We start from the raw sequence: 23648 nt of genomic DNA, 5'->3' as shown, positions 1-23648 counted from the left end.
TAAATTTATTTTGCCAGGAGACTCACTGTGATAATTGGAAATTAAGTGAACCCTCAAAAGAAGCTTCATTTAGGAATACACAGTTGATGGGCTCCTGGGTGGCTCTGTCAGTTAAGCGTCCAACTCTTGATCTCAGCTCAGGTCTTAATCCTAGGATTGTGAATTCAAGCCCAGTACTGGGCTCCACACTGGGTATGAAGCCTACTTTAAAAAAAAAAAAAAAGGAATGCAGAGTTGCCTTTTTTTAAAAGTTTATTTTGAGAGAGCATACAAGTGAGCGGGTTAGGGGTAGAGAGAGAGAGAGAGAGAGAGAGAGAGGGAGAGAGGATCCCAAGCAGGCTCCGTACTCTGTGTGGAGACCGACCTGGGGCTGTATGTCAAAAACTGAGATTATCACCTGAGCTGAAATAGAGTTGGACGCTTCACCGACTAAGCCAAACAGGTGCCCCAAGTTGACAAATTGTTTTGAGTGTTGTCTAAACTCAGCCTACAGAAATAATTTTGCTTTTATTCGTGGTATGAAAATTTTTTCTGTAAATGTCTAGGTAATAAATACACTCCAGTGGCCACATACAGATTTTAATTACATATTCTTTTTTAAGTTAAGTTCCATACATTAATTTTTTTTGAAAAAAATTTTTAGAGAGTCAGAGTGTGAGTAGGGGAGGAGCGGGGGGGGGGGGGGGTGGTGAGACACAGAATCCAAAGCAGGCTCTAGGCTCTGAGGTATCAGCACAGACCCCCATGCGGGGCTCAAACCCACGAACTGTGAGATCGTGACCTGAGCCGAAGTCAGACACACTCAGCTGACTGAGCCACCCAGGTGCCCCCCACCATACATTAATTTTTTTAATGTTTATTTATTTAGAGGGAGAGTGCAAGCATGGGGGTGGGGCAGAGAGAGAGGGAGAGAGAATCCAAAGCAGTATCCGTGTTGTCAGCACAGAGTTTGACTCAGGGCTTGAACTCAGAAACAGATCATGACCTGAGCTCAGATCAAGAGCCAGGTGCTCAACGGACTGAGTCACCCAGGTGCTCCTAATTTATTTTTTTTAGGGTAAGCTCTATGCCCATTGTGGGGCTTAAACTAATGACCCTAAGATCAAGAGTCGCAGGCTGTACATAGTGAGCCAACCAGTTGCTCCTACATACTTTTTTTTTTTTACACAGCCTTTAAAAAATGTAAAAAACTATTTTTAGCCCTTGGACGGTACAAAAATGAGCAGCTTGTTTGAGACCTCTTTAGAGGGTTGTTGTTACTTGGGAGTGCACTTAACTGTTACATCTTTGTATCATTTGAGTCAGTGGTATCCCTCTTGTGGAATAATTTAAACAACTCTTTGAAGATAGTATAATTCTTAGTGTTGTGCTTAGAACTGACTCATGCAGGTATAGGAGGTATGTCTTAGAATGTACAACATATTCTGGTTATTATTGGCTTGTGACATAAACTGGAATGGACTTTGCCCTGTGGGCTCTTCAAAGGTACTTTGTATTAAAACATTAAACAGAGGTATTTTTTGCATTGAGGTTTCTTACATCCTCTTCCGCAAAAGATTTTCTGGGGAAGAGTTTCACTGAATTTTTTTTTTATTTGCCAGTAATATTTTATTTTTATTTTTATTATATTATTATTTATTATAATACTTATTTTTATTTATTTTTTTAATTTAATTTTTTTATTTTTTAAAATTTACATCCAAATTAGGTAGCATATAATGAAACAATGATTTCAGGAGTAGATACCCATTTAGCCCATCCCCCCTCCCACAACACCTCCAGTATCCCTAAGTTTGTTCTCCATATTTATGAGTCTCTTTTGTTTTGTCCCCCTCCCTGTTTTTATATTATTTTTGTTTCCCTTCCCTTATGTTCATCTGTTTTGTCTCTTAAAGTCCTCATATGAGTGAAGTCATATGATTTTTGTCTTTCTCTGACTGGCTAATTTCACTTAGCATACCCTCCAGTTCCATCCACGTAGTTGCAAATGGCTTCACTGAGTTTTTTTAATGGAGGTATTTTTGAGAATTAAGAACTGTATATATTTAAGGTGTACAGTTTGATGATTTGAAATAATTGTAATTACCACATTCAAGCTAGTTAACATATCCGTCATTTAAGATAGTTGCCGCTGTAGTATTCTGTATTGATGAATACTAATATTCACTGAATATTCATATGAATTTTAAAAATTGTGGTGTGAAATTTAGGGACTGGTATAAATAAGCTCCTACTGTCACCTATTTGAAATATATTAAAGATTCATGACAACTCCTATCCATAATTCCAGTTGACATTTACATTTTGAATATTTGTTTTATTTCTAGGCTCCCGGGGGGCTTTCTGTGAAGTGAGACCAGATGATAAAAGAATTCTGGAATTTTACAGCAAGTTAGGCTGTTTTGAAATTGCAAAAATGGAAGGATTTCCAAAGGATGTGGTTATACTTGGTCGGAGCCTGTGAAATTTGTTGGCACTATGAACTGTCCGAAAGTCTCTGAACTTCACTTGGTCGGTGGTGGTTGGGGTCTTCATACAGTTCAGCCTCTGGAATGGCAAAATTAATCAGCCAATTTGGATTGGAAACGAAGACTATGTAAAACTCACCCATCACACTTTGAGATTACTCACTGGTTGGAAGGTTGTATTGATGCAAATCCTGTCTGAAACAGATGTGGGCCTCCTTTGTGGGGCTTGTGTTAGGTGCCAAGACCTCTTACATGGGCTTGTAGGGAGGGGGTCTTCAATAAATGTAGTCAGCACTGTGTTCTGCATCCAGCGTGGTTGCATTTCTCACCTAAGAGTAATTAGAATCATTTGTCATCCTCCTTGATTGATTGGATGAAAAATGTCTTTCATTCTTTGGAGACATGGCAGAGATGAGAAAGATTTAGTGGGTTTCAGAGGCTTCAGGGTAGAGATTCCAAGTGGGATGGTTGTGGCATAGTTTAAGCTGAGTAAATGATTTTAATTTGGGGCAGTTTTTCTGCTCTTTGTAAAGCCATGGCCAGTTGTCTCTTGTAGTGACCATTGGTTCAGGCATGTTGTGCTTTGTAGGGACAAATGTGCATTTGTTTGTGGCAAAAGCCTAAAAATGGCAGACTTGTAAATTTTTTTGTATATAAACTAGCTGTAACCTGAGTATCCTTTGTGTTCACTGTTTTTGTAATTTTTTTCCTTTTGAAAATGAAAGGGTGTGTGGTTCAGGATGGCACTTTGAATAATGTAAATCAGTGGAAGATGGATTTTCTTTACTTTTGTCTTTTTTTTTTTTTTTTAAAGAAGTTTTATTGTTTTTAAAGTGCCTCCCACCTAGGGCTAGGCCATGACCACTTTGGGTATGAGAGTCTAATTTCATGGGACTCAGTCTTGCAAAGTGCAGTCACTTCTGGAAATTAACCTCAATGCAGGTCAGCATGTGAAATGTTAGTTTTGACATCAAGTGGGGTTCAGGGACTTACTGGTCCCATTTGCCCGGAGATCAGTTGTCCTTTAATTTCAAGATCTGTTACAACTGGTTTTATTAAATCAGAGTCTTTAATTGCATGTTTGTATCTAATTTTTTTTAAAAAATGAGCACACTTTAACCAATGACTTAAGGTTACCCTTTTCTTTTTCCTTTAACCAGATTCTGAAAGCTTCATGTATTTTAATTTAGATTTGGTGTTTTTAGGGGTTCTGAGCATGAGGTTATTAACAGGTAATCTCTGCAGGATTCATTTTTTTCATCATGGATTCCTAACAGTATTTTGTTATCTTGCTTCCCTGCAGTTTTGTTATCAGCTGTTTTACTTTGAGCTGAGGTGGGAGGGGCAAGGAAAAGGCATCTTCCTTCAGGAAGAAATTCCATCAGTTTGGGCTTTGAATCTTAAAGCATTGTGCCTAGTGGTACCTAGTGACTTTCAACCAGGGCCTGTGAGTGGGCACTGAGTTGGTAAGATGAATGGAGAGGAGGAAGGAGGCCTCTTTATCTTCAGGGTAGAAACCTTTAACTGATAGAAGACCTAAGAAGGCTAAGGGGAAGGGAAGAGCTCTACAAGATGCTGTATAAAACAGTTTAAGGTCACTTGGTTTTCTCTTTAAGTACATTTTGTACTCTAGTGGACAATTCTAGCATTTATTTGGAGGATTTCAGTGTCAATCTATGGAATCAGGATTTTTAGTAAGTTTGCTTGTGGTTTTATCTTGGCTTATAATAATCATTTTGGCTGGTCTGGTCACAGATGCTAACCATGAAACAGATGTCCAGGCCTGTACCTTCATCATTCTAGGATGGTAAAGTGCTATGCTCTCTTCTATGGTTATGAATATTTATTAAGGTTGGAATGACATTTCATTGATTGTTCAGATCACAGCTCAGTTCCTGTAGAAAACGAACTGTAAAACTATCTGAAGACCATGCAAGAGGCAAAATAAAACTTGAAGTGAATGTGTGTGGTGGTGTACTGTGTAAACCTACTTCCTGTTTCTGCTCTGTACCTTTTCTCATGCCTTTCATGTCTCACAAGCATCTTCCATAGCCGTTCACGTTGGGGGATGCACCTTCCTATTCCCGTCTCCAGTAAAAGACTTCCTTCCAGATTTTCTTCATGGCAAGGTAAAAAAGGAAGACTAGTTCTTGGCCAAGCCACCCTCCTCCCGCAGTTATATCCTGGGTGGGAGTTAGGGCCGCTAGTTTGAATGCGTTCCCTCCCATCTAGTAGGATAAGGAACACACTTTGCCTGATTGGTCAAAAGGTGAGAGGTGGGGGTGGGGGAGTTGCCCAAATTATGGGACATACTACTCTTAAGGTAGAAGGGTGTTCTGGGCTGCAATTATAGGCTTCAAAGTACGTTTGCCAGAAGTAGCCGCTAGCTGCACATTGAAGCTAACATCCTTTCCTAGCAAGCGCCGGCCTCCAGCCAGCATATTAAGCTCAATAAAGAGAAGCCTTCTAGATAGTGAACTTCTCTGGTCGTTAAGAGCAGGAAGCACAGACGTATATTGGAAAGAGGGCCGAGTGGTTCCATGGTTCCAGTAGAAAATAAACCCATGGGCAAAAAGTCTTCCTTCAGGAGCCTCGGCTCTCTTGGAGGAAAGGCAAGGCAAGTAGAGTATTTCCTTTGCTTTTATGAGGAAAACGCTGCCTTGAAACTCGCCTTTACTAGGGGAATTGGAAAGGTTTCTGTTTTTGTATCTATTCTCCCTTTGACGAAAACTTGCCCTGGATTGGGGGAGTGGAGACAGCAGAGGGTGCGAGGAGCTAGAGAAAATGGAGGCAGGAGCCGCCCTCAGAGAGACGTGGTCATGGAAGTGCAGAAGGACATTAACATTAAGAAATCCATGCTTCTCTGACCCTTCCATGCAGTCCCGACACACAGGTTTGACCAGAGGCCACCGGCCCCCGGGGGAGAAAGCCCTAGGTCCGGTCGCGCCTCGTCCCTCCTCTCTCAAGCGCCAGCGGCTCCTTTAATGGGCGGGACCGGAACACGCTGCGAGTCCCTCGCTTTATACGTGTCGGGGGGCGGAGCTTCCAGACGGCCCTAGCAGCATGGCCGCCGGCGCCGCCGCCGCTTTAGCGTTCCTGAGTCAGGAGAGCCGAGTCCGGGCCGGGGGGGTCGGGGGTCTGCGGGTCCCGGCTCCGGTCACTATGGACAGTTTTTTCTTCGGTATTGAGGAAAGGAGGGGATGAGGGTGGTGCTAGGGCGGTCAGGGGCAGAACAGGAATCCAGATGAGTACACGACGTGGGTTGAGGCGGAGGGGGCCCCGTGCGCGGCAGACGAAGCGGGAGGGGGTGGCGCGACCGCTGTCCCAGATGTGCCGGGCGGAGCCCAGGACAGAGCGCCCCTGGTGTTCCTGAGAAGGGTGCGTAAATGGCCGGTCACACCATGGCTGCACGTGACAGAGGTTTGGTGGAACGCCCCCCACGCACACTCAGGCACGTTCACACTGTTCCCTCTTCCAGGCTGTGAGCTCTCTGGCCACACCCGCTCTTTCACCTTCAAGGTAGAGGAAGAGGATGAATCGGAGCATGTGCTGGCGTTGACCATGGTGAGGGGCGGGGAAAGGTGGTGGTGGTGAATCGCTGGACCTGAGCAGGCAACTCGGAGGGCTTCCAACCGCCCCCCCTCCCCCCGCCCCCAATCCCTTTACTGGGACTTCCTTCCTCTGCCTAACTCCCACATGGGCAGCTTTCCTGGCTGAGTGATTCAGGGACCACTGGGGTGGGGCAAATTATAGGGTCGATGCCTCCACAAGGATTGTGGTGTCAATCCTTGCTTGGGGAGACCCCAGGGTTCTGTGTACTCTTCCCAGCTCTGCCTCACCGAGGGGGCCAAAGATGAGTGTAATGTGGTAGAAGTCGTGGCCAGGAATCATGACCATCAGGAGATTGCAGTCCCTGTGGCCAATCTCAAGTTGTCCTGCCAACCCATGGTGAGTTCTCAAGCATATGTTGAGGTGGTGGTGGCGGTGCTGGTGGTGGTGGTAGTGATAGTGGTGGTTGTTAGGAATTGAGGACCCAAGGACACAAGATGGGATGGGCCAGGCCTTCATCCTTGTCTTTCTTCCAGCTCAGTTTGGATGACTTCCAGCTCCAGCCACCTGTAACCTTCCGCCTGAAGTCAGGTTCTGGCCCCGTGCGCATCACTGGGAGGCACCAGATTGGTGAGAGTCTTCTCCTTTGTCTAGTGGGTTCTGCCATCGAGTTTCTCTTCCCATCGCCGCCCTCTACACTCCTGCCCCATCCTATCTTTATCTCCTAGTGGAGCTTCCATACAGACTATGTGTGATGTATCCTCCACTTTTTGTCCTACTTAAGCCTACCTCCTGCATGAAACCTGTCTCAGCTTCTCCACCTGCACTAACGTGGTCTTCTTTGGCTCTTTGTCATCTCTCATTTAGTATCTGAGGTTCTTCCCACCTAGACCATAAGCTCTGGGAGATCAGGATCCCTGGCACCACAGGGCATGAATAAATGACATGTGGTATGAAGGGGGTCTGGCTTTAACCTCCTCCTCTTTTACTGCTTATGTATCCACCAGTTACTATAAGCAATGACGTTTCTGAGGAAGAAGAGAGTGAAGAAGGGAGTGAGGAGGAGGAAGCTGAGTTGTGCCCCATCCTACCTGCCAAGAAGCAGAGGGGCAGGCCCTAGCCTTGGTGAGTGGGGAGAGGGGTGTCCAGCAAGGTCTGGGATGGGGCAGGAGGAGCACGTGAACACGGCCTTGATGCTGACCCCTTGTTTGCTCTCCCTCAGGTCAGCTAGCTGCCTGCTACGTGTGCCATGCACTATGTTCCTGTACAAGTTTCAAGAAATTTAAATGTGTCTTCTCCGTTGAAGAGGAGGGATGGATGGGTGGGTGGGTGGGGTCTTGGGCTGGTGCTTGGAGAGAGGGTGGTCCTATTCTTCATAAGGGCCCTGGTGTTTCTCTAATCTTATGCCATATCTGGGGCTTCCCTTTTCTCCAGGAGTGGGAGGAACTCTGAACTTCACTCCTGACCCTCTCTCCCCACTTGCCTGTGAGATTGGAGGTCAGCATCTGAAGCTCAGGACTACACATTTTTAATACTTTTTACATTTTTGGATAAAGGCTGTAATAAAGTGATGTGGAGGTTTTTTTGCAACTCATTTGTGTGGCTTCTTTACCTGCTGGGTTGGCATTCCCCTAGGGGCCACGAGGTGGCACTGTGGCAGCACCGAGGGTGGCCTTGGGCCTGGGGAGGGTGAGGAAATGTGGGATCCTGCTATCCCTAGGACCCCAGGGGCCAGGCAAGGCCTGGGCCCCAACTGCCTTACTAAAAGAGGACCTCCCAACACCAAGCCCATTCTCAGTCCCTACAGGTGGGGGAGGGCCATCCCAGGAGGTTATCAGCATCCAAACAAGGGGCCTGGGCCTCTGTCAGCACTCAGGCTGATGGGCAGGGGGCAGATAAAGGGGCTTAAGCAGTCCAAGGAATGTGCATCCCTAGCCCCATGAGGGGGCTCAGGCCCTGAGAGGGCCTGTGAGGGGAAAGGCAGAGGCTAGTCTTTGCTCCTCCTTCCAGTCTTGCAGGCTGTCTCTGAGCTGGTCTGGGCCCTTAGAAACCTGATTCCAGGGGCCAGATGGAGGGGACTGGCCAGATTGGGTGACAGGGAAACCAGAATCCGGGTGGCCTGGCATATGGGGGCAGAGAGGGTCCCCTGGGATTCAACCTCCTGGGCTAAGGGGTTCCTGACCCCCAGCACACCGCCTGGTGTGGGGAATCTCTGGTGCCTGTAATCAGGTGTTCTGGGGTGTGGGTGCTGCTATGCCAGGAAGAGAAAGGGAAGTACCTGGTGTGAGCATTAGTGTGTATGTGACCAACTCTGAGGTCAGCAGTTCAGCAGCTGTGTTGATGTGGGAGGGGGGCAGTATTTCAATGTCCCACAAACAAACAAACAAACAAACAAACAAACAAACAAACGGTTAACTCCTGAGACAGCCTGGGGCCAGACATGCTGAGGATGGACAGAGTACAGTACCTGGTGGGATGGTGGGGCCAGGCCGACTCCCTCCCACACTGGCTGCTGGGCAAATGAGTGAACAAGTGGGAGGGATCTCTAGATAACCCGAAGGGGCTGGTATTGGGGCAGGTAAGGTAAACTTTGGAGAGAGTGTCCCACAACACAGAAAAGCATCCCTGCTTCAACACATCCTTGGAGTAGGTTTCCCCACCCCTCCTGGTGAGAAGCTGAGGTTCAAGCTCTAACCTCCCTTTTTCTTCAAGTTAAGGATAAAAGAAGATGATTTCTCTCTGGGTTGCAGTGGTCAGGGTCGTAGGCCCCTTTCTCCTCTCCAGGACGACTGAGGTGCTTCCATCAGGAACCTGCGTAGCGTGGTGGGGGAAGTCAGGCTCGAGACCATTCACCTTTCTGTGGTCGTGAGGGAGGGGGAATGCAGCTGGCGCCCTCTGGTGGGCGAGGTTGAAACCACCTGTGGCCGTGCGGCTCCCCACGCCGCCTCGCAGGGGGCTAGGTGAGTGGTTTGGGCCGCCTAAGTTTAGGCAGAAAGCGAGGAGTAAGTCACTGAGGCTGACTTCACTCGTTCTTTGACTGATTTGCTAGAAAAGGTCCTGTTAGAGCCCTTCCCTTCCTCCTCTCGCCTATAACCTCCAGAGTCCTCAGCATGTGCTTGGTTGGAGACTCAGGAGACCGGCTGAGAGCAGAGAAGTCATCTCTGGGGGAAGCCTCCCCAGTCAACCCCTCTACCCCCTGCGCGTGGCCCCGTCCCGATATTTACCCCCTGCGAAGCTAGTGAGCGCTCATTGTAAGCCTTGACTGTTTCCTGCGTGGGTCTCCGTGCAGCCCAGGCCGGCGCCTAGCACGCTCCTGCCCGCAGTGGGGACCCAATCCACACCTTTCCCCTTCTTCCAGGAGTTTCCTGGCCCAAAAGGGCGCCCCGCGGACAGAGTTGGGGATTGTTTTTTCTCCCTCCCCGCTCCCGCCTCTCCTCGATGCCCCTTCTGCCAGCTCAGCGCACAGTAGGAGCACTGCCAATTCACTTTGGCCTCGGAGCGCCGAGGGATGAAGGCGTACATCCGCGGTTTGCAGACCACTGGAGGATGGGCAGCCTTGTTATTTAGGGTGCGAGGGGAGACGACTCCCTGGCGGGGTCCGAAGTGCTTAACGCAGTCTCCGCGATTTGCATTTGAACAGTCGGTGGAGAGTCCGCGGCGCTTTGAACGCCGGGCGCAGGAGGCGCGAGTAGGAGCAAACTTCAATCCAGGCAGCCCGCGCCGGCTGGTGTGGATTTGAGGGGCCCAGGGTGGGCCTGGGGCGAGGGATGCGTTTGGAAAGAGGCTGAAGGTGTGTGTTTGGGTCCCCGCGAGGGCGTGTTTGCGGAGAGGGGCTGTTTGTGTTGGCAAGGAGTGTGTGTTTGTGTTTGCAGGAGGCGAGGGTGTGTGTGTGTGTGTGTGTGTGTGTGTGTGTATGTTTGTGTTTGCGGAGTGTGGGGGCGGCCAGGAAAGGTGGCCCGGCTGTCACTCAGCGATCAGGTTGACAGGCGCTCCCTCATCAGGGCCAAGGAGCTCTGATTGCAGATTCGAGGAAACAAAATAGCAATTGTAATTACGGGGCTTTGATAAGATAAAGGAAGGAGCGAGCTGGCCGGGAAGCGAGCAAGCGAGTGAGGGAGGGACAGAGCAGCCTGCTGGGGCCCCGGCAGAATATTTGCATCTGTCACTCAAAGGGCTGATGGAGCAGTACCTGGCACCCAATGTGAGGGTGTCCCCATCTGCTCCCCTTCCCACCCCTGCCCCAAGCCATAGACTTTTGGGGGATGCGAAGAATCTCCCAAACTGATGAGCGTTCTAGTTTGGGAGAAAGTTGTCCAAATGCAAAGGAATTCTTTCCTATAGAGAGGCCCCTTGATAGAGGTTAAAGTGTAGTACTAAAACCTTGACCTCCCACTTTAAGGTCCTAGGATGCTCATCTTCTCTGGGGGAGGGAGGAGAGTGAGCTAAGATCATTGAAGTTCAGCTCAAGGCCTTCAGAACCTTCTGGGGGCTCCAGAACCAGAGTTGGATCCTGAGTCAGATACTCTGGCCTCTATCCAGAGAAGGGCAGGTGCCCAGAGTGACTCTGGTTGTGGCTCCAAGACTATGCACACTAAGGGTGGGCTGGACTGCCATGACCCCTGCCTGAGTGCTGCTCCATGTTGTTCTCATCAGACTATTTTCAGAGGGCTGGGTCCCTGGTAGGGAGAAGGCCCTTCCCACCCTCTGCTCTCCATCTCTCCATTCACTTGTTCATTCATGCGTGTGCGCACGCACACACACACACCCCATTTTCAAGGGCCTACTGTGTGCAGGGCATGAAGTTAAAATGGTGAGCATCCCGCCTGTTTGAAGCAGTGCATCTGGGGAGGTAGACACTCAGCAAGTGGCCTGCAGGGCTCTAAGGCAGAAGAGCATAGTAAGGAAAAGGGCTGGTTTGGGCTGTCACCTGTCTCCCTTCTAATGGGCTCACCTCTTAGTTGAGAGGAGACAGTGCCAGTCCAGCCTTTAGCAAATACAAGTGCTCAATAAATAGTGGTGATTATAATCTGTTGGGGGGGGGGCGGGTAGTGGGGAGAGAAAAGCAAGTCTTCCTGGGGAAGCCACTCATGAGCTGAGGTCTAAATGCTCGGCCAGTTTCTTCATTATTTATTCATCAAATACCAACTGCAGAACAACCTTGCCCAGCTCTGTGCCATGAGCTGCAAGTTCTGGTCTAAAAGACATGATCCTTGTCTGGAGGTCTGTGTGTGCAAGAACTGGCAGAGTGAGCAGACTCCTGGAGGTGGGTAACACGTAGGCTCAAGGAGTCTCCTTCTCTGAGGGAGGATGAGGTCTTGGGACAAGTACTCTGTTTTCCTATCTATGCATTGCTCAGTGTTATTATGGCTGGGAAGTGGGAAAAGGTGGGGCACAGGGACAGGTGGGGCACAGAGAAAGGGGAGGTATGTAGAACTTGGCTGTGCTGCATACTGCTTCTGGCCTAATGGCTTCCTGGCACCACCCCAACCCCTCCAGTCCAACCCCAAGGACATAAGGTGGGGGCAGTGGGGCAGGGGAGGTCATAGGTGGATGCAGCAGCTGCATAGGGCATCAGTGGTTCCACCTGCTCCTCAGAAGTATCTGTCCTAGGGCATCTCTGCCCACCCAAGCTGCTCCTAAGGAAGCACCATGGCTCAGGGGTTCCAGAAGCCCCTTGGGGGAAGCAATAAGGGGCTGGGAGAAGCTTAGACAAGTCCCTACCTCCTTTGGGTTCCCCTCTCCCTGCACCGAGCCCCTCACATTTGACACAAAACACTAGTCCATGTCTAGTACACGGTAGGTATGTAAATGCCTAAGTGCACAAATAATGAGACCTTGAGAGGGAAAGGCTAGGCGGCCTGGATCTAAGTCTCTTCCCCAGGAAAAGCTGGGGACAGAAGTTATTTTTGCCCCCCTTCTCCTGCGGCTCTGGGAGAGCAGCAGCAACTATGGATCCTTCCAGGGATCTCTGGGCTCCTCTCCCACATAGGTGGCTACTTCAGGCTAGTGTATGTGGGACGGAGGCAGGGGTGATGGTGATAATGGGGGAGGGGACTCTTCTCGCTCTCAGGGTCTTCTTGGAGACCGGACAAGACAGAAGAGACCAGAAACCGGCAGGAAGGGTTACTCAGCAGAAAGCTGGTGGGGAGGTCGGGTCGCCGCCGCACACGCACGCACTACCCGAGAGCCAAGCGCACAGCCATTCACTCCCACGTCAGAGGCCACTTCCAGGGGGCACACGTGGCCGAAGCACACAGTAGGTGGCTCGGAGACCTGCCGCCTAGACTGAGGCGTAAAGCCAACGGGGCTCACCGTGGAGACCCGGCACTTTCCCGCCCCGGCGCACCCCGCGGTCCGGGAAACCCTAGCCCGAGGCGTCCCCCATCCCCACGGGTCCAGACCCCCAGGGCGCGCGAGGGGGTCAGGCCCGGGATGGGGGGAGGCGCCCCCCGCCGGTCGCCCCCGCCCCTCCCGCGGTCCCCAGACCCCTCCCCTAGCCCAGACCCCCAATCCCAGACCCGCCGGCCGCCCCGCCCCGGTCCGCCCCGCCCCCGCCCCGGGCTGCGTCCGGGCCCCAGCTCCCAGCCGGGGGCTGCGGGCTCCGGCCGCCCGCCCCGCGCTCCCCCCTCGCGCCCGGTGCGGCGCCCCCCGCCCTCACCCCTCCCCCTCCCTTCCCACCTACCCACCCACCCTGCCGGCCCGTTACCCTCCCGCCCGCTCCGGCTCCTGAGCAGCCAGCGGCCACCGGCTCCGGCAGCGGCGGCAGAGCGACTCGGCGCGGCGCGGCACGGCGTGGCGCGGCGAGCTCGACATTCCACGGGACCCGCAGAGCCGCGGCCGGACCGCCGCCCGCCTCCCGCGCCCCAGCCTTGGTCGGCCGCCGCCGCCCTCGGCTCGTCCCTCGCGGCCGCCCGCGGGCCGGCGTGATCCCGCCGGGGCTCTCGGTGCTCCCCCGGGCCGCGCGCCATGGGCAGCCCCCGCTCGGCGCTGAGCTGCCTGTGAGTACGGCCGCCGCCCCCGCGTCCCCGCCCGGCCCGCGCCGCCGCGCCCTCTCCGCTCACCCCGCGCCCTCTCTCTCTCCCGCCCGCTTTTGTCTCCCACAGGCTGTTGCACTTGCTGGTTCTCTGCCTCCAAGCCCAGGTAAGGCGCACTGCGCGGCGGCGGGGCCCGGGCGGGCCGGCGGGGGCCGCCGATTGGCAAGTTCGGGCAGGGGCCCTTGGACGGAGCCTGCGGCCAGCGCTGCAGGGCTGGAAGGAACCTTAGAAACCCAGCCCCGAACTTCCCCGAGGAGGGAGCTAGGGAACAGAGAGGGAGCGCCCTGCCTCAGGTCACACAGCTAGTGTGCAGTGAGACTCGAACGCAAGGTTTCGGAGTCCAGCGCCGTCTCCGGTGCATTCTAGCCAAGTTGGGGTGGATGGGGGGAACTCTAGGGCCAGCCACACCTGGCTGCCGAGTAAGGGGGGAGCTGGGACCCGGGAGCGTTCGTTGTCAGAAGTCCCGGTGACTGCCGCAGGGACTCTTCCGCGGCTCTCTGGGGACACTTGTGGCGGGTCTGGCCGAAAGATCAGGTGCCTAGGCTCTCTGCGCTCTCAACATTTGCTCCGTAAATTTGTCTTTATAAATGTCAGGGGTCGGGCAGCGCTGCCTCCCTACTTACAAGAGCCCTGCTTTTCTAGGAAGGCGGGGTGGGGGGGGGGCGGGGTGAGGGGGGCTGCGCTGGGCAGGGAGCTTGCTTCCCTGTGCGGAGCTGGCCAGGAGTCCCAGGGTGTTTCCCAACAGGTAGGTCCAGATCGTTCCGGGCTCGTCGATGTTAGGCTGAGGCTGCCCTATTTTCCTGGGTGGGGTGTCCGTGGCCTGAGCTGGCATGTTGGGGGGATCCCCCAGCCCCTGCCAGCTGCCTGGGGCAGTGGAGGGGCGTGCAGGGCGATGGGGGCCACTTGGGCCCCTGGGCAGAGTAGCATTATAATGGCGTGTTGTGTATTTTTCAATTTCCTAAAGGTAACTGTTCAGTCCTCACCTAATTTTACACAGCATGTGAGGGAGCAGAGCCTGGTGACGGATCAGCTCAGCCGCCGCCTTATCCGGACCTACCAGCTCTACAGCCGCACCAGCGGGAAGCACGTGCAGGTCCTGGCCAACAAGCGCATCAACGCCATGGCAGAGGACGGGGACCCCTTCGGTAAGGCCACCGGCACTGGGCAGGGTAAAGGTAGCTTGTAGACATACCCCCCCTTTCCCTGGCTGGCCTGCTGTGACTGGACCTGCCAGCCCCATCTGCACCGGCAGGAGGCTTGTAGGCTCCCCAGCTCAGAAGGGAAGAAGTTAAGGCCAAAAAAAAAAAAAAAAAAAGCATCTTGGGGTCAGCTGGAGAAAAGAGGGCCAGCGAAGGGACCTCGGGGAGTACTTGGCCCACAGGTGCCCCTTCCCTGCCCAGCAGATGAATGAATCCAGGAGTCTCCCTTTCCACCTCCCCCATTCACACACCCCTCCCCAGCTGCAGGTGGAGGCAGAGGGTTCAGCGGGAGGGGGCCTCAGGTTTAAGGGAAGCTCTTGAAAGAGGATATGTCGCCAGGGCCCACAAAAGGAGAGAGTTGGGAAAGAGAAGGGAGCAAAACCCCCCCAAAACTTACAACTTGGAGGGGGTATGCCATGAACCTTTAAATATTTTGATCAGAAGGGCCAATGGCACATGGGGACTAGGCTTGGGAAGGGGCCGTCTCCACTCCACTGACCCAGGAACCCAGGTGGTGGTCAGAGCTGGGCTCCTGGCTGTCCGTGGGATGGTGAGTCCAGGGAGCTACTGCGGGTCAGAGAGACTGAGGACTGATTGATTTCTAAAACATTCAATATTCCTGCCTTGAAACAAGGCCAATTTCTAGAGTGCTGGATGTACCAAGAGAAAAGCAAGCCCTCTGGGCGGCTGGTGTTGTTTTTAGAGAGCGATTATTGTGAGTTTAAAAACCTTTAAATAATGACCAAGTTAAACAAGCATGAAAGGAGAGGGGAAGACTCTATTAAAATGTAATAAAAAGGTGAGGCATTTTAAGAGCTAAGAAGAAAAATGAAGAATGATATAAAACAGAAAAAGAACGAGCCTTTTTTCAGATGTGGAGTTTGAAAGGAGTTGCAAGTCTGTAAATGTTAAAAAAGAGGTTCAAGATTGTTCTCTATGAATCTCTGGAGAGACCCCCGCGTCTGGCAGAGCGATTAAAACTCTTCTTACTTTCACCTTTTTTAACATTTCCTGAATACTTTCTCCTCTTCTCGAGCCAGTTTGGGGGATCGAGTATGTCTCACTGCATTTTTTCTGCATCGACGTAGCTGACTTCCCTTCAAAGCTGGAGAAGGAGACATAATTTTCCCGGGATAAATCTGTCACTGGGGTGGAAGAATAGGTTTGAAAATGTTAAGCTTTCCAAAAGCCCGGTCGGGAAAGCCGCTGTAAACTTGCAGCCCCAGCTCCCCAGATCCATCCAGGAAGGGGAGTGGGGGCTCTCCGTGGTGGGGGTGGGGGGCGGCCTGCCCGGTGGCCGAGCTCCCCCGCTGCGCTGGCAGGGCCAGCCTGCCGTCCCTTTGTCCCTCTGTCCCTCCGAACTGGCTGCTTGCTTCTCCTCTCAGCTTCCAAGGAAAGGGAACGAATGCTTAGCTCCTCCTGGGTTTGCTCCACTGGAGCAAATGGTCCAGCATCCTTGGGTTTTGGGGACGGAAGAAGAGGCTAAGCTGGCCGTGGGTGAACTCATCTTCAGACATCAGAAGTCTCATGCCCACTTCTGTCCTTACAAATGTAGGAAGCTTTCCAGGTTCCCTGGTCCCTGCCTGCCAGGCAGGGGTGGGGACTGGAGGGCCCAAGCGCAGAGAGGCTTAGGGTGTATAGCCAGCACGGTATGAGTCTGGGGGAGAATAGCAGAGAGGTCCTAGTTGCTTCCTTATGGGTCCCAGGAAGGAACCGAGGGATTGTTCCATCCCTGTCTGCCCCATTTGGCCAGAGTCCTCTTGCCCCTTCTCCAGCCAGTGTCCTTCCTGGCCCTTAACAGCAGCCACTCCTTGCTCTGGAAGGCAGATCAGGAGAGGGATGAGCAGACCGGCTGGGTCCAAGAGGAGGTGGGTGGGAGGGGAGGTGACAGCTGCATTTCCCTGGCTGACTTGGAGCCAGACTGGGGAGTTGGGCACTGGGTCCCCGCTCTGTGCTTATGCGCAGGGGTGGGGTAGTCACAGGCTGGGCAATGAGGGCTGCCTCACTGACCTCTAGTCAGTTTAGTTTTGAGGACAAAAAAGGTGCTGCCTTGTTAGGGCAGGCTGGGAGGCAGCTCTGGGAGTCCCGGAACTGCCTTCTCAAGCAGGGAAAATTCTGGGCTCCGCAGTAGAGAGGATAGGAGACCCAGCCTCTTCTGTCCTATCCCCAGCAGCTAAGTCAGCCCTCATTCCCTTCTTGGGGACAGCCTCAAAGGGAGGAGTTACACAAAGAGTAGACAGGGACCAGGACTTCTGTGGCAAGTTGGCTGTCTAAGGGGAGGGGGCAGGGGAAGAAGGCACAGAATTCAGCTCCCTGTCTCAGGACTTTCCAGACGGAGAGGCAAGCATGCCTGCTTTTCTCCCCTCCTCACCCGCAGTAAGTGTTTGGTCACTGGGGTGAGAAGCCCAGCTGTGATGGAGGTTGAAAGAGAAAAGACTATTTGAGTCATTGATTTCTGGACACTGGGGCTGGGGACAGTGGTGACTGGGAAGCGTGGAGAAGAGCAGAATCCTCCCAGCTGGAGTCTGAGGTTCTGGGAGAGCAGCTGGCTATGTATGGGCCGTGTGTGTGTAGGGAGAGCGGTCATCTTCTCAGCAGAGCAGGGGTGGGGTGAGGGGGTCGTGAAGGCTGTGAGTTAGAACCTGAGGGGCCAGAAACAGGAGAGATGCTTTAATGTTTGGCCTCCCAGCTGATGTCACTGTTGTACCCCCAGAAGTTCGTAGTGATATGTGAGGCATGGACACATAATATTTTGACTTTGAAGGATCCCCCGAGATCTTTGAGTAGAGTGGAGCTCTAGTCATGAAGCCTTGACATAAAAGTCAATACTATCTGGTTCTAAAAGAGAGTCTTTTCAGTTTGATGGCCCCAAGATCTCTCTGCAGAACCGTTTGTACTCCATGATCTTATCCACTCCCTTATGTAAATCCAAGTGAGGGGCCTGGGGCCCAGAAAGGAGACTTGATCTTTCGCAAAGTTGCACAGCATATTGGCAGCTGGGCTGGGGCCGGAGCCCACATCTTGGGTACCTGCTCTTGGAGCAGTTGCTGGGGGGATGTGACAGGTCTGTGGGTCAGCTGGGGTGACGATGTGGTACAGTGGGGGTCAGGGAGCTTCCAATAACCATCCCCCCACCTTCCCTGACAGCAAAGCTCATTGTGGAGACAGATACCTTTGGCAGCCGGGTTCGAGTCCGAGGAGCTGAGACAGGCCTCTACATCTGCATGAATAAGAAGGGGAAGCTGATTGCCAAGGTGAGGCCCCAGAAGGAAGGGAGGGCCCCCCAGGGCCTGGGGAGTAGCTGGGCTGGCAGAGCCAGATCCCAACAAGGTGGGCAGAGAGACCCAGGGCCACCTTGGGGTTACCTAATGATTGGGGTGGGGGGAGGTGAGAGAGAAGGAAACCGCTTGAGAGATGAAAAGCTATAAAGGCAAAGGAGGAAGAAGGAAGGCTAGGGTAGGGGCTGGCGGGGGGGTTGGTAAATTCCATATATCTTTTTAACAAATCGCCAAATTGCTTTGCTATTATGTCCAATTACATGGTACCAGCATTTGGAATGTTCAGTAAGCCGCAGGCCCAGCCCCTCGGCCTAGCTCTGAAATGGCCCCATTAGTCACGGCTCTTCTCCAGCCTCGAGTTCCCTGCTTCCTGGGCTTCTGGGGATTGGGGCTCCGAGTCTCCCCGCAGGTCTCCCCGCCCCCATGGGGTGGCTGCCCTGGGGCCCCTGGGGTCCTGAGGGGCTGAGGGGGGGCAGCTGGGGAAACTGGTGCCAGCAGCTCGGCCAGACTGGTGGGCAGGAGGCCAGGGCAGGCAGGGTCTGGGCCCCCTCTCTGCCCCTCTGTGTTGGGGCCCAGCCCCTCCGGAGACAACCATGTGTCACTGCTGCCCAGGAGGACAGGAAGTTGCCGGGTGGGCTGCGGCTTGTGAGGGATTAGAGAGCGGGTGCCCGGGCGGGGGTGGGGCTGCAGCTCGTGCCCACCCTGCCATCTGCTGGGGTGCCCACCTGCTGTCTGGGGCCGCCTGCCCTCTGCCTCTGCTGGGGGGGAGCTCCGGCCAGAGCCCAGTAACGCCGCGTCTGCCCCCTCCCCACCCCCCACCTGCAGAGCAACGGCAAGGGCAAGGATTGTGTCTTCACGGAGATCGTGCTGGAGAACAACTACACGGCCCTGCAGAACGCCAAGTACGAAGGCTGGTACATGGCCTTCACCCGCAAGGGCCGGCCGCGCAAGGGCTCCAAGACGCGGCAGCACCAGCGCGAGGTCCACTTCATGAAGCGGCTGCCCCGAGGCCACCACACCACGGAGCAGAGCCTGCGCTTCGAGTTCCTCAACTACCCGCCGTTCACGCGCAGCCTGCGCGGCAGCCAGAGGACTTGGGCCCCCGAGCCCCGGTAGGCGCCGCCGGCCCCTCCCCGCCGCCGGCGCGGAGCGGCTCATCTTGCGCGAGCACAGAGAACCTCCAGCGAGGTCTGCGCTGCTGAAGGCTGGGGAGGAGCTGGGGGAGCCCCGGGTGCTAGCTGTTGATAATTGTTTGCTGTTGGGCTTTTTGTTGTTGTTTTGTTTTGTTTTGTTTTGTTTTTTTTAAACAAAAGAGAGGCTCTATTTTTGTATTCCACTTGGCTGTGGTGTCTGTCTTCTTAACTTTCAGGAAGGCCCGGGCAGCGGCCTAGACTGGGATTCTGGGGGGGGTTCACCCAGAGTGGGGGGGCTTTTCTAGCCCAGCAGAGGTGCTCCTGAACCCCAGCACCTGTAGGACAAGCTGGCCAGGCGGCCAGTGACTCTACCTCACCCCTTAGGTGTGGGGAGGGAGGGGAGGGTGGGGACCTAGGGCAGGTCTTTTAAGGGTGGGTGTCAGTGGGGAGGTGGGGTGGATGTGTGTTAGTTGTTATTAAATGACTGGAATATTTATTTAACTTGGGTATTAAAAACGTGTGTTGGAGAGTAAGTCCTGCCAGTGGTCAGCTTCCACCCCCTCCCCCAGCTGCCCTGGCAGATGAGAGATGAGGCAAATCAGGCCCCAGTTCTGACTGTAGCTTCCTTCCAGCCTGACTTAGGTCCCGCGCCCGCATCATTGTCACAGAGGTGCTCTCCGGATAGGACAGAAGCAGGGAAAGGGGCAAGAAGAGGCACTTGCTTAGCTGGTCCTGGGAGCTCTCGTACATGGACCTCCTAGCTCTTAACAGGAGTCACTACCATCACTTCCCCCGCCACCTCTGGGGCAGAAATGATGGCTCTGCTAGTACCAGAACTGCGTTCATGGATTCCGTGAGTTGTTAAAAAGTGCCTCTGTGTGTGTGCCTAGGTCTGTGTGGGAGACAGGTTGGAGATGCCAGAGCTGGCTCTTTCTGAGGAGCAGGCTCCAGAGAATGAAAGAAAAGAACAGTTGCCAGGGCCCAAGGTGAAGGGTACGTTGGAGGGGAGACCACCAAGACTGGTGTTGACAGTCACAACGTGGAGCAAGTGTTGACTTTTGAGGATTCTGGTTTGAGAGCTGAGACCAGAAGGTGCTGAGCTCAGGTGCTGCCAAAGGGCCCAGAGACCACGGTCGTGGGAGGAGCGCAGACCCTGGAGAGATGGGGCCTAGGGGGAGAGGAACTGGGCCGGACCGGAGGGGAAAATTCGTGGGGGGAGAGCAGGATGCAGACTCTGGCCTGGAGGACCGGGCAGCAGCTCATAGGTCAGGAGGACTGGCCTGAGAGGGAAGACAGCTGTGGAAGGAGGAGGACCAGGCCGTGCCATGGCAGTGGCAGAGCAGGTCATGGTGCGGACACGGGGGCTGGCCTGCAGTGGGCGGAGAGGTGTGTGTGTGTGCGTGTGTGTGTGTGTGTGTGTGTGGACTTGTGAGATGGGCATCATGCCACATCGAGGGAGAGTCCAAGCCCAGAGGCAGCAGGTCTCCTGAGGGCAGAGCTCACCCAGTCTTCATAACTGAGGCCTCCCATTCTGGCTGTTTCTGCTGCCTTCTTTGACAGTGCCCTTGGACTGGTCCCACAGTCCAGTCATTGGCCCAATCCAGAAGCCTCTTCCCTCTGGGCCTCTGTCCCTTGGCACTTCTGTTGGGTGGGGGGAGGGCACCCCAAGGCTTCCTAACCACCTGGGCCTCTCGGAGTTGAAGCTGCAAGTTCCAGTGCCAGGCCATCCAGGTGGACCAGGAGCTCGAGGGCCTTGGGGTAGAGAGGTTGAGGATGCCCTGGTCTCTGTCCGTGCCACCTTGTCTGGCTTGCTATGGGGGCGAGAGGCTCTGGATAGAGTAGGTGTCTTCTGGCGCATAGACACCTGGGATGTGGGAGGGGCTCTAGACATCTCTCTTCCTGCTCCCCCAGTTCTTAGTGCCTCCTCCTCTGCTCCATCCCCTCCCCTCCCCCTTTAATTAATTCTGGGTGAGCAGCCTGGCTTTATTGTGCAAGGAACTAGGGTCTCACTGTGGGAAAAGTCACACCTTCTGAGCAGCTTCTGATGCCATGCAAATGAAGAGACCGTCCAGGAAACGCTTTCATCTGCACGGCCGCCTGTCCAGCCCCCAGCCCAGTAATTGCCCACATTTCATTTGTTTGAGAGCAATTCCTGGGGGAAGCCATAGGGTAGGAGGGAGTCTGGGGTGGGGGTGGGATGTCAGGCTCTCCCTGCCTGGGATCCTGGCCACAAAGTGGGGCCAGGCTGGGCCAAGGCTGGTCACTGGCTAGGCCAAAGCCACTCCTGAAGCCCCCAGGCTGGGGATGCCCGAGTACTCCAGGGTGTTAGGTGAAGTGTGCCGTGGTTGCTGGAGGGAGAAGAGGTGAGCTGTCCAGAGAGCCAGACCTGCCTTACAGAGAGGCGAGAGATGACTGGGGGTGGGGGATGGAGGGGTGTAGAGGTGGACAGGAGGTGGGGATATGCTCCTTGAGGCTTCCTGGGCCTTTGGGAAGGGGTTGACTTCCAGCAGGAGCCCAGGCCAGGGACCCATGGGAGTGGAGCCCAGAGTGGTTCGGCTAGGCTGGGCTGGAGCACCCACCACCTTGTTTATCTTTGCCCTGCTGCCTCCACAGAGCCCTCGCTAATGGGGTTTTACAGCCCACTCAAGCTGCAACTGGCCAAGAATCAATCATTACCGGCACTTAGTGGTTTGATAGTTAACAGCCTGAACTGAAGCCAAACTGGTTGTTAACTGTGATAACAACTGATTTCAAGGGGTTATTGCCGGCCCAATATGCTCAGTCCATTTATTTCGGGGAAAACAAGCAGGGAGCTGTTGCAAGGCCCAGAAAAGGGAGGAGAACTGGGCTCTTCTCAGCCAAAAGGTCTGCTGCTCTTAGAGTGGGTGCTGGCTGTGAGGGCCCTGGGGCCTGCCTGAGGTCTGCACGAGGCTTGACCTCCCAGGACTCACTCAGGACCTGTGTGCAGGCCCAGGTGACCCACACAGAAGGCCCTCTCCAGTCCTTTCTCCTTAGTTCTTACCTCATCCCGATCCCTCCTCTCCTTTTTTTTTTTTTTTAATAGCAGTACTGTCCATGAGACCCTCACAGGGACCAACTCCCCATGAGGAGGAGGCAAGCCTAGTGGGCAGGCCTCCACTTGTCCCCACCCAGCAGGTGGGGCTGGACCCGCTCACCCATTTCTCTCTTACCTGAGCCTCCCAGAACCCTGCCAACTCCAAACCAGAACCTTACCTTTCATTTCAAGGTCAGTGAAGACTCCACCCAAGCCTGGATGAGAAAGCATGAGTGAGGGCTCTCTCCTCGGGGTTCTGTCCAACCCTACCTTCTCCTCCAGTCTCATGGCCAAGCATCATTCTAGAATGCTGCCACAGCAAAGGACCTCAGGAGTTCCCCCATCATCTATAGACAGACAACATAGGGCCCGAAAACCACATAACAAGGGTCAAAGCCAGTACTAGAAACCAGGTATCAATTTCCAGACCCAGGCTGCCTCTTGAGGATTGTAGGTCTTTTCCTAATTCCATTCATTCATTCATTCATTCATTTGATATTTATTCAGTGTCTATTGGGGGCTAGGCTCCATTGTGGGTAGAGGGACAAGCAGGAGAGGAGACAAAAGCCCCTGTCCTTAAGGAGCTCATATTCTAGCAGGGTAGGGGGACAGAGCAAAGAGTATATAGTATAGGAGACACTGAGAGCCATATGGGGGAAAATGCAGAGAAGGAAATGAGTGTGAAAGGTAGGGTAGGGGAGTAGCAATTTTAAATAGGGTGCTCAGAGAAGGCCTCATTCAAATCTTAATGTTTGAGCAGACACCTGACCAAGGTAAGGCATTCAGGCACTGGGGAGGTGGGGGAGGGGCCATCCAGGGGCCATCCGGGTGGAGGGAACAGCAGGTGCAAATATTTCTGCATTAGGGGAGGAGGAAAGAGGCCAGTGAAGTTGGGGCAAAGTAGGGAGGATACGGGTGTGTGTGGTGGGGAAGGGGCATGGAGAAGGCTAGAAGCTGAGGTGAGGCCAGAGAAATGGAAGGGGTGGTAGTGGAGGGCCGATGACCACATGGGGCCGTTGAAAAGACTTTAGTTTTGATTCTGAATGAGACAGCAGACCATCGCGGGGGTGGGGGGGTGGTTTGAGCAATAGGGTGACAGGCTCTGAATGAAGTTTTAACAAGATGACTTTGCAGCTATGCAGAGGACAGACAGCTCGGGGGCAAGGGAGACCAGTTATGAAGTCACCGCAGTTATTTAGGTGAGAGAGGATAGCGGACTGGAGGCAGGGAGAAGGGATTGGGATTTGGGGCAGTTTTTGCAAGTGGGGATGACAAGATTTGCTGATGGGTTTGAACGTGGGCTGTGAGAGAGATGGGTTGAGGGGTTTCCAGGGTTTCTGGTCTGAACCACTGAAAGGATGGAGGGGCCATTTGCTGACACAGAGAAGATTCCAGAAGGGGCAGATTTTGAGGGGAAGAGCAGTTTGGTTTTGGATATGTTACATCTCTGCTGACTAAGTAAACACTCAAATGGAGATGAGTCTGGAGAGCGGGGGAGACGTCTAGTGTGAAGATACAACTTTGGGAGTATTCAGCACCCAGGTGTTTTTTAAAGCAGGAGATGGAATGGGTTCCTCCGGGGGGGTGAGCAGAGCTAGAGAAGAGAGGAGCCCCAAGCCTGACCCTGGCACACTCCAAACACGGAGAGGGCAGGGGGTGGGGGGAGTCAGCCGAGGAGATCGAGCATGTGTGGCCCATGAGGCTGGTGGGAGGAAAACCAATACGGTGTGGTGTCCTGATGATGTAGCACAAAGATAATGTCTGGGCCCGAAGCTTTAAGTGCCCTTCCCCCGACCGACCCCAGGGCCGAGAGCGAGTAGCCAACAGTAGGGTGGTTTCACCTGGGAATCTTCTGGGCTCTTCTGTCAGCCTCCCCCTGCCTCTCATCCTGCTGCCTTTACTCCAGAACCTAACTCAACTCCAGTCCGCCTA

General features: G+C 53.6%; 3 protein-coding genes and 1 long non-coding RNA gene across 11 annotated transcripts in view; 3 read left to right on the top strand and 1 right to left on the bottom strand.

Moving 5' to 3' along the window:
• The window catches only part of OGA (O-GlcNAcase), a 29226-nt gene extending 24793 nt beyond the window's left edge, over positions 1-4433 (top strand). For both annotated transcript variants that reach the window (XM_047824903.1, XM_047824902.1), the window contains one exon: positions 2328-4433. In XM_047824903.1, coding sequence (XP_047680859.1) covers positions 2328-2464 — 137 coding nt within the window. In that variant the 3' untranslated portion in view covers positions 2465-4433. The remainder of the gene's footprint in view (positions 1-2327) is intronic.
• A 1056-nt stretch (positions 4434-5489) lies between these two features.
• NPM3 (nucleophosmin/nucleoplasmin 3) lies at positions 5490-7607 on the top strand. 2 transcript variants are annotated; one of them, XR_007145278.1, is made up of 7 exons: positions 5490-5649; positions 5947-6032; positions 6297-6416; positions 6554-6647; positions 7025-7142; positions 7240-7338; positions 7452-7607. XR_007145278.1 is itself a non-coding variant. In XM_047824904.1 (6 exons), the coding sequence occupies exons 1-5, from the start codon at positions 5532-5534 to the stop codon at positions 7135-7137; spliced, it is 531 nt and encodes a 176-aa protein (XP_047680860.1). In that variant the 5' UTR covers positions 5490-5531; the 3' UTR covers positions 7138-7142; positions 7452-7607. The 2 variants fall into 2 exon arrangements, 1 of the variants encoding a protein (XP_047680860.1); XM_047824904.1 differs by lacking the exon at positions 7240-7338.
• Positions 7608-12983: 5376 nt separating this feature from the next.
• Positions 12984-18644, top strand: FGF8 (fibroblast growth factor 8). 5 transcript variants are annotated; one of them, XM_047825738.1, is made up of 6 exons: positions 12984-13015; positions 13121-13157; positions 13698-13796; positions 14049-14196; positions 17398-17504; positions 18354-18644. In XM_047825738.1, exons 1-6 carry the CDS (start codon positions 12984-12986, stop codon positions 18642-18644), a joined length of 714 nt encoding a protein of 237 aa, XP_047681694.1. The 5 variants fall into 5 exon arrangements, with proteins under 5 accessions (XP_047681694.1, XP_047681693.1, XP_047681692.1 ...); XM_047825737.1 differs by having other exon boundaries at positions 14016-14196; XM_047825736.1 differs by having other exon boundaries at positions 13121-13192; positions 13724-13796; positions 14016-14196.
• LOC125148059 (uncharacterized) lies at positions 15063-18436 on the bottom strand. 2 transcript variants are annotated; one of them, XR_007145401.1, is made up of 3 exons: positions 18254-18436; positions 17423-17470; positions 15063-15395 (listed from the first exon to the last, which is right to left on the bottom strand). It is a non-coding gene; the product is annotated as an uncharacterized LOC125148059 (long non-coding RNA). The 2 variants fall into 2 exon arrangements; XR_007145402.1 differs by having other exon boundaries at positions 15063-15355.
• Positions 18645-23648: the final 5004 nt, after the last annotated feature.

The sequence above is a fragment of the Prionailurus viverrinus genome, chromosome D2, assembly GCF_022837055.1.
Source record: "Prionailurus viverrinus isolate Anna chromosome D2, UM_Priviv_1.0, whole genome shotgun sequence".
NCBI lineage: Eukaryota > Metazoa > Chordata > Mammalia > Carnivora > Felidae > Prionailurus > Prionailurus viverrinus.
This window is presented reverse-complemented; position numbering and strand designations above follow the sequence as displayed.

Coding starts and splice junctions, on each gene's coding strand:
- NPM3 (XM_047824904.1), top strand. CDS start 5,532: ATGGCCGCCGGCGCCGCCGCCGCTTTAGCGTTCCTGAGTCAGGAGAGC. Junction 5,650..5,946: donor TATGGACAGTTTTTTCTTCG/GTATTGAGGAAA, acceptor TCCCTCTTCCAG/GCTGTGAGCTCTCTGGCCAC. Junction 6,033..6,296: donor ATGTGCTGGCGTTGACCATG/GTGAGGGGCGGG, acceptor TACTCTTCCCAG/CTCTGCCTCACCGAGGGGGC.
- FGF8 (XM_047825736.1), top strand. CDS start 12,984: ATGGGCAGCCCCCGCTCGGCGCTGAGCTGCCT. Junction 13,193..13,723: donor CGGCGGCGGGGCCCGGGCGG/GCCGGCGGGGGC, acceptor GGGCGGGGTGAG/GGGGGCTGCGCTGGGCAGGG. Junction 17,505..18,353: donor AGGGGAAGCTGATTGCCAAG/GTGAGGCCCCAG, acceptor CCCCACCTGCAG/AGCAACGGCAAGGGCAAGGA.